Source organism: Vipera ursinii (assembly GCF_947247035.1).
Source record: "Vipera ursinii genome assembly, chromosome: 1".
Lineage (NCBI taxonomy): Eukaryota > Metazoa > Chordata > Lepidosauria > Squamata > Viperidae > Vipera > Vipera ursinii.
Genome location: NC_139512.1, coordinates 117,325,571 through 117,335,242, shown reverse-complemented (window position 1 = coordinate 117,335,242; position 9,672 = coordinate 117,325,571). Strand labels below are relative to the sequence as shown.

Below are 9,672 nucleotides of genomic sequence, written 5' to 3'. Positions count from 1 at the left end.
GGTTAGGGTTAGGTCACCATGAACTTGGATAGTAAAATGGACATCACCAACCAACTTGGAGTACTTGGGTTTGGTTAGGAGGGCACCAACTTTTCTAGGCTGTCATATCTATGTTTCCTGATAAAATACATGGGAAAATCTGATTGGAGGAAAATTCCACTTAGGGTTAGGGTTATGTCACCATGAACTCAGAGAGCAAAATTTACATTGTCAACAAACTCAGAGTTCTTGGGTTTTGTTAGGAGGGCACTTACATTTCTAGCCTGCCTGATCTGTGTCGCCTGGTAAAATACATGGGAAAATACCATTGGAGGAATATTCCACTTAGGGTTAGGGTTTGGTCACCATGAACTCATAGAGTAAAATGCAGATTGCCAACAAATTCAAAGTGCTTGCGTACAGTTAGAGGGCAATAACTTTTCTAGGCTAGATTCTATGAGGTTCCGCAAGGAAAGAGAAGATAATAGCTATTAGTTCTGATTTCTTTGTGGGTAGCAGTGAAACTCCCATTGACAATGAAAATGAACCTAGGGTTAGGGTTAGGTTTAGGATTTCAGTTAGGGTTAGATCAATTTAGAATCTGAGCTAAAAATGGTGTGAGGGCTAGATTCTAGGAGGATCTCAAAATATTGAGAACATAACAGCTATTCGTTCTGACTTGTTTGTGGAGAGCAGTGATTGTCAAGGAAAATGAAATTCGGGTTAGGTCTAGGGTTAGGGTTAGGGTTAGATCACTTTAGGGTCAGGGCTGAAAAATAATGTGATGGGTAGATTCTAGGAGGTTCTCAAATGAAAGAGAACCTAACATCCATTCGTTCCGAGTTGTTTGTGGGAAGCATTGAAATATATGGGAAAGTCCCACTGAAAATGAAAATGAACCTAGGGTTACGGTTAGGTCTAGGGCCATGATGGGGAACCTATAGCATGTGTGCCACAGGTGGCACACACAGTCATCCCAGTGGGCACGCACGCCATTGCCCCAGAGGGAGGTGGGGCTAGGCTGCTCCCCTCCGCCTCTCCACGTGCGCCTTTGCTCTTGCTCTCTTTTGCTCTGCATTGGGATTTACATAGCTGCAAGAGCTGGGGTGATCCGGGTGGGATGGTGGAGGCAGCTACCAGTGCGAATCCCAGTATGCCTGCAGAGCAATTTTTGTGGACCACCAGCAGCCCAATCTGGGCTCTGGAGGCCTGAAAAAGTGATTTTGCATTCCTCCCCCATGGCCAATCTGGGTAGTAGAGGCCTTTTCCAGGCCTCCAGAGCACTGGTTGTGCCGTGGGGGCACTGCAAAATCGCCCTGTAGCCTTGGTCCAAGCTCTGGAGGCTTGGAAAGGCCTCTGCTGCCCAGATAGACTATGTGGGGGGTGGCACACAATTGCTCTACAGCCATAGATCCTGGCGGCAGAGGCCTTTTCCAAGCAGCGGTGGTGGCAGGGCGATCTGTGTGGGGTCGGGTGGTGGGGAAACAGCGGCAGTGTCAGATTACAGCAAAGATTAATATTATGAAGGGAACAAGGCAGGGATGACCTTTATTGACATTATTCTTTGTATTGACACTAGACATACTAAATAGAACTATAAGACAGAATAAGGATATAAAAGCTATGAAAGTTAAGAGAGAAGAATATAAGCTACAAGCTTTCAGAGATGATCGAGCCAAGAAAAAAAAGGTATTCTCATCTAGCTCAGCTGTTTTATGTAACTCTAAACTTTTTCTTTGTCTCCGATGTTCAGCTGGTAATGGCTGCCTGCCTAAATGCAGTCTGCCTTTCTTCTGCTGATTCCCAGGGCTCCTTTGACTCTGCTGGTCCCTGGTCCCCAAAGCTTCACCCCTTGATAGCCACCTCTCCGGGGTAGTTTTCAGTCCGAATGGACCCACTGGCAGGCGAAAATCTGACTTGGGGAGAGGAGAATCTTTCCCGCGGGTCTATCCTTCAGCTACGTCACGTATGGATTCAGAAAAGCTGTTATGTTCTCTTTCTTTTCAGAACCTCCTAGAATCTAGACCTAACACAATTTTTCACTCATGACTTCAAAGTGATGTAACCCTAACCCTAACCATAGTTCTAACCCTAAGCGTAGTTTCATTTTCATAGTGAATAGGCTTTCCCCATGTATTTCACTGCCGGTTCCAAAAGAGTCCAAACCAAAAGCTTTTATGTTCTCTTTCCTTTCAGAACCTCCTAGAATCCCTTTTCACATGTTAATCCAAAGTGATCTGTCCCTAATCCTAACCCTATCCCTAACCCTACTTTCATTTTCATTGTCAATGGGAGTTTCCCATGTATTTCACTGCTGCCCACAAACGAGTTAGAATGAAAAGCTGTTATGTTCTCTTTTCTTTCAGAACCTCCTAGAATCTAGACCTAAGACCCTTTTTCACCCCTGACTCCAAAGTGATATAACCCTAACCCTAGTTCTAACCCTAAGTCGAGTTTCATTTTCATAGTCAATGGGATTTTCCCATGTATTTCATTTCTGGCCACAAAAGAGTCCAAACAAAAAGCTGTTATATTCTCTTTCCTTTCAGAACCTCCTAGTATCTTTCCTAACATCTTTTTTTCACATGTTACTCCAAAGTGATCTTACCCTAATACTAACCCTAGCTCTAACCCTAGTTTCATTTTCATAGTGAATGGGAGTTTCCCATCTATTTCACTGCTGCCCACACAATAATAATAATAATAATAATAATAATAATAATAATAATAATAATAATAATAATAATAATAATAATAATAATAATAATAATTTTATTTATATACTGCCCTTCTCCCGAGGGACTCAGGGTGGTGAACAGGGCAAACATATAAAAATACAAAGATACAAAAGTTAAAAAGAATTAAACTCAATGCCCAGCTAAAACAATAAATAGATATATTAAAAACAACAGTAAAATCCCAACCCATCCCCCATCAGGCCAGGCCGGCTTGTTCAAATAAGTGGGTCTTCAGATCGTGTCGGAAGGAGAGAAGGTTGGGCGCCATCCGGAGCTCGACCGGCAACCGATTCCATAAATCCGGGGCGCCCACAGAGAAGGACCTCCCCCTGGGGGCCACCAGACGACATTCTCTGACCGGTGGCACCCTGAGGAGACCCTCTCTGTGGGAACGCACAGGGCAGAGGGAAGTTGATGCCGGCAGCAGGTGATCCCTGAGGTAGAGTTAGAGTTAGAAAGAAAAGCTGTTATATTCTCTTTCCTTTGAAAACCTCCTAAAATCTAGCCCTAACACCCCTTTTCACCCCTTACCTCAAAGTGATCTAACCCTAATTCTAACCCTATCCCTAACCCTATCCATAGCAGGACTCCCCCCCCACCCACCGCATTGTGTAGAATTGCATTTAGTCATTTGCCTAAATAAATAAAATCCTTGTAATTAAAAGGGAAAAAAAAACAGTGAAAACAAGATATTTTTAAGTATATAAACATTACAGTCATGGGTAATATGTACACTTACAATGTTTTCTTTTCTACAGTCAATAGTTAGAAAGGTTTTTGATCCTGTGATTTCTACAATTGAGTATTTTGATTAAGAACTGTCAGGAATCCTCTTTTTGTGCACTGCTGTCAAGTGACGATTTTTATGGCTGAATATCCTGGGCAGGGGCTAAGGGGGGAACCAGCTGGAAGTTCAAAACTTTTCTTTTTGAACTGAAAGAGTGATTTTTGCAGAGGTTTGGACTTGTATTCATGAATTATAGTTAATATAATATTTAATAAATAAATTAAATAAAGTGATCAATCAATGCTTTGAAATATTTATTATATTCAAATAAAATGTGTTTGTTTTTGAAAAAAAATTCAGTACACTAAGGATTTCACATATACACAGTATGAAATACAGGAGTATACAATGTATTCTTTGTTCCACTAAAGTTTTTTTTCTTTTTCAAAGGGGCTGAAGTTATTAAGTTTTCTATTAAATTTGTGTAGAACTACTTGCTTCAAAAATCCACATGTTGTCCACTGATGTTACCATACCTTCCAGTTAAGTGTTCTGCATGCTTTCCTCCCAAATGGCCATCCTTGCACCTTATATATTTCTCACTTTCAAAATCTGCATATTGCCCACTGAACTTGTCAAAGCATCTTTCACCTCCTTGTTCCTCAGGCTGTAGATCAAAGTGTTGAGAATGGGAATCACGTCTGTGTAGCACATAAAGGCCCATTTGTCTTTGTCCATGAGGTAGCTAAAACTTGGTCTGAAGTACACAAAAAACATTAACCCATGGTGTATCCCAAGAGCTGTCAGGTAAAAAGTGTAGGTGAAAAATGTGCCTGCCCTCAGTGGAGCACATTCTCAAAACATAAACATAGGATACAAGAATTATACTAATGCTGCTTGCTTCAACAAAGCCAACAAAAGGAAATAACACAATCTTGCTAATATATATATATATCAGAACAGAAGAGTATTAGAAGTGGAGACTCATCACAGAAGAAATGATTAATAATATTAGTTTTGTAGTATGATAATCAGAATGTACAGGAAGTGTGTATTGAATTCAGCAAGCCTCTAAAATATGTAATAGAGATCATTTGCTGGCATGCCTTTTCGGACACCCATTCTCAGTCTATCCACCCACACTAGTCACCCATCTAGTTTTCTCATCTTCACCCAAATGGCCACTAGAGGAAAAACATCTCTATGACTCACTAGGAAGGGTACAAAACCCAGCATCTATCTGCTCATCCCACTGTTTCTCCCAGAGAGTAATAGGCAGCTCTTGTCTGCCCTACTTTACCAAACTGTTCAAATTGATTATCCAGAATCTCTCATATGTACCCATCTGATTTCTCATTCCATGGATTCCCAGCTGGATTTATATAGTATTCCCCTCCTCACTGTGAGCTTCGTTTTGCAGTCATTTCAATAGTTCCTATTTGAAACAAATTCATTTCCTTTGTTCAAAATGGGTTGTGGATGCAGACAAAGCAATGCTGTTTTTCAAAAGGCTAGTGCTTTCCATAATGATGGAAAAAGGCATAGTTTTGTTGTTTCGGGAGTTCCTGAGTAGGTTCCTGCATAAACCATTACCTATTTAGTTCCGGCATAAAGAAAATTAATCAGATGCTCAGTGGCTGATATAGTTTGATGGTATTTATGCTGTCTTGCAAAAGGTTGTGAAACTCACTAGAGCTACCTTCCAAAGAATTAAACCCAGGTCCATTTCAAGAAGCAAAAGATGGTGTGAATTATTCCTAGCTTTGGGTGACCTGTTGAAGAAGACACAGCAAAGCTATCAAGGCAGCATATCCCTTTTGGGACTTACTAGATTGGCTGAGAATGGAGGATACAAGAGTCCCCTCCAGCTGAGCTCTAGTCTTTTCTAGCTAATTTCTAAGGTGGTTTTTTTTCCTCTCTCACATTGCCATTAGATCAGAGGGGTGAGCATTTGATCCTGGAGTGATAGAGTCAAGGTATATAAAAAATCTGCTAATCAAAGTTTCCCATATGAAGAGACCAGAACCCCATTTTATTAATCAGGAGCTGATGTAGTTTTCCTCTACCAAGAGGAACATATGTAAACTTTGTATCTCCAAAGAAGACTAGGAAAGTGTCCTGTGAAATTTTGAAACGATGACAACAACAACAATTAGACAGCACAGAATTAGGTGAACCTGTCTTGTCCCTTGGCGTAGGACCAATGGAACTGGCAGATTGCAACCTAAATAAAGAAACCAGGTACAATACCAGATGCAATTAACCAGTGTAACAACTTGCCTTCAGAAATCATGGGTGCTCCATCACTGGAGGTTTTTAAGAAGAGACTACACAGTCACTTGTCTGAAATGGTATAGGTATTCCTGCTTGAGCAGGGGGCTGTACTAGAAGGCCTCCAATGTCTCATTCTATTCTATTCTATTCTATTCTATTCTATTCTATTCTATTCTATTCTATTCTATTCTATTCTATCCTATCCTATCCTATCCTATCCTATCCTATCCTATCCTATCCTATCCTATCCTATCCGATTCGATTCGATTTGATTCGATTCGATTCGATTCCTACATTAACATACTTTTATTAGTTTTATTGACCATGTTGCATCAAACTAAGCATTAGAAATATGATAATGATGATGATGATGGCCACTCATATATTAAAGGTAGAAGTGTTGTTGACTATTATGGGAACAAAACCGTGAGCTCATTAGTACTGCCACTTTTGAATGGAAGTGTGCCAAGTGTCTTCTAGAATCTACTCCCAATGTTTCTATAACATATTTCTCTCTTGTTAACATCTCCATGATGTACTTTGCCCTTGTTATGGCTATTGCGGCTTAGCTCTGAGTGCCATTTTTACTGGCTATTTTGAAACTCCATTCTTGTCTAAGAACCCTGGTCAGGACTGCTGGCTGCTTCTAATTAAAAATGGAGCTTCCACAAGATGTAGGTGTAGGAGGTTCTGAAATGAAACAACAAAGAGATCTGTAATATTTTTGGTAAGAGATTTATTTCTAATTTATTAATAGTTTTATTTAAACGTATTGGTTACCCAACTCTAGTGGAGATCTGAATAAAACAAACATGACAGAAACTGATCATAATAAGACCCTGAGAAGATCAAATAGCTGTAACTTTTCAGTGCAAACACAAGCCTATAAGGAGATAATATGTAGCATAAGAAAAAAAAAGTATTATACTCATGGTCTTCACCTGAAGATGTTGAGACTTTTACCTGGAACGAGGGGAGGGGGAGGGGGGTAAAGTTCTCAAATAACTGTTCTCAGCCCTATCCTCTATTAACTTATACAATCTTCAATACTTTGATGGCAATCAATTACATAATTTAGAGGAGTAGTTTAATTGATTTGCCTGAAAGTTCTTATTACTGAAAGATCGTCAGTTCTGGTGTTATGAAAAAGAGCAAAAAATGTTTCTCTCCCAAGATTTTTGAAACACTTTTGTGACCCTGTCCCCTTGTTTTCTTCTTCCAATGTAAAATGCTCCAATCTTTCTTGTTGGCTTGAATATTTAATATGTATTTTTCCTATCTGTTTCTCAGTTTTTAATATAGCCTTATCAATTTCTGCAATTTATAGAGTGCTATAGGAATTTTATAGAAATCACTTCATTATTCCAGCTCAGGATTTCTTATGCTTGGTGAATTACAAAAAATATCCTAAATTAAGGGGGAGAAACTCAGATTTTTAAAAATATTCAATTTTATTTATTTTGATTGGACACATCTTAATACAACTCTTCAGATCAGCATCCCTCCATATATGTTGGATTCCAAATCCCATACCTCCTGATCAATATTGCCTTAGATTGGACAAGGCTAATTAAACATGTAGTCCTTTTTTCCACAGAAAATATATGGGTATTTTAAACATAAAAATGAAAATTATGGTTAAATATAAAATCTGATAGAAATATTTGGTTTATTACATGTTAAACTACTTGCAATGTGATAAATTCAGAACGAATAACAACTTTTAATTTATGTGTATTGAACTCTGTATGCCGATATAGACTTTCAGCCTTGGGCTTTCCACAATCAAAAATTATACAGGATTTTAATCCTGTGATTCATACAATTAATCATCTTGGTTTATGAAACTAGCAACTCTCATTTCTTGGACTCTTGCCATGCTACCATTGTTTGTGGCTGAAGAGCCTGGGAAGTGGCTAAGAGCTGGAAGTACAAAGTTTATCTGATTAAACTGAAAAAAATGGTGTTCAACAGGGTTGAGATTATTATTAATTAAGTCTACTATGTTAAATAAGTTGTGATTGTTATTGAGATAATATTCAGAAGCATAAAAGCATTATGACACAATGTATTTCTTTTACCCAGTGATGTTATTCTTCTTTAGGTCAGAGGTTATTACTGAATGAAGCTGCCCCTTACATTTATTTGGGTTTCCTGCCTTTAAAAGTCCATACATTGCCCACTGATTTTGTCAGAGCATCTTTCACCTCCTTGTTCCTCAGGCTGTAGATCAGAGGGTTGAGCATGGGGATCACGACTGTGTAGAACATAGAGGCCCATTTGTCTTGGTCCATGGAGTAGCTGGAGGTGGGCCGAATGTACATGAAGACTATGGTCCCGTGGAATATCCCAACAGCTGCCAGGTGAGAAGCACAGGTGGAAAATGCCTTGCGCCTACCCTCAGCCGAGTGCATTCTTAAGATTGTAACCACAATATAAACATAGGATATAAGACTCATACAAATGCTGCATGCTTCAATGAAGCCATCAAGGATAAGTAGCACAAGCTCATTCAAATAGGTGTCAGAACAGGAGAGTACAAACAGTGGAGGCATGTCACAGAAGAAATGATTAATGAGATTTGACCTGCAGAATGTGAGTAGGAATGTAGAGGAAGTGTATACTATTGTATCCATTAAGCCTATGCAATATGCAAAAGCAATCAGTTGTTGGCAGAGCATTTTGGACATTTTAGCTGAATACAGAAGTGGATTACAGATAGCCACATACCTGTCATAGGCCATCACAGCCAACAAAACACACTCTATGTCTACAAAAAACACATAGAAAAAGAGCTGTGTAGCACAGGCATTGAAAGAAATCCTTTTAGTTTCACTTAATAAATCAATCAGCATTCTAGGAGCAATGGTTGAGGAACAGCAGAGGTCAACAAAGGAGAGGTTGCCCAGGAAGTAATACATGGGTTTGTGAAGTTGGGTACTAGTGCATATCAATAGAATCATCCCAACATTCCCTAACACAGCAATGACATAAATTGAGAGGAAAATAAAAAAAAGAACAAGCTGCATTTTGGGATTGTCTGTGAATCCCTGAAGAATAAATTCAGTAATGACAGAATCATTTCCTTTATCCATGATCTTTCTCAATGGGTGCTGGGTTCAGAATATTAGCTGAATCTGAAATGTCTTTTTTTTAATCTATCAAAGGAAGGAAAGAAGATTTGCTTTCTTTAGAGTTCTATCTAACTTGGCTTCTCTATAAAAAAAAAATAACCACGAGGACATTTCCACTTTATTCGTCTAAATCAGGCATGTCCAACCCATGTCCCAGGAGCCACGTGTGGCCCTGGAGAGCTAGTAATGCAGCACCACAAAAAAACCCCAAAATAAAGGAGATTTGTTATTTATATAGATTAACTATATTATAAACTTTGAATGTGGCACAAGACAAATCCTCTTCATTCAATGTGGCCCAGGCAAGCCAAAATATTGGACATGCCTAATCTAAATAATCATTTAAATTTGCATTAAAAAGAATACAAAGCAGGGCAGCTATTCTAATATTTATTTCATTTGCTGAGGCATTGCATGTGAGAATTCATATTAATAATTGTGTGACTATTATTATAAAAAATCTATGATGGAATGAATGTTACAAATATAATATTGAGTTGCTGATAGCCTCTGAATTAAAAATAAATAAATAAAGTCACCTGCTTTCAGGGTATTGGTAGATTCCAAACACTGTCATATTTCTTGTTTCACTTAATGCATTTGACTGTCATATTTGTAGATTATAAATTTTTAAAACTATTTTCATTGAATATCATTGCTATCCTTCTGATTCTGGGGTGTCTTTTGCATACGTTGAAAGCACTACTGATTTTTATATGGTCCCAAATACGGACAGAAATAATTTCATCTGAAAACACCTAAGCTGAGTACAATAACTTCTCATCTGATGTAGTTGTCTATATATTAATTCTTTCTCACA

General features: G+C 38.6%; 1 protein-coding gene across 1 annotated transcript; it reads right to left on the bottom strand.

Moving 5' to 3' along the window:
* Positions 1–7,859: 7,859 nt before the first annotated feature.
* Positions 7,860–8,813, bottom strand: LOC310641347 (olfactory receptor 5AR1-like; the record flags this gene model as incomplete). Its single annotated transcript, XM_083364320.1, has 1 exon — positions 7,860–8,813. The coding sequence occupies one exon, from the start codon at positions 8,811–8,813 to the stop codon at positions 7,860–7,862; it is 954 nt and encodes a 317-aa protein (XP_083220446.1).
* Positions 8,814–9,672: the final 859 nt, after the last annotated feature.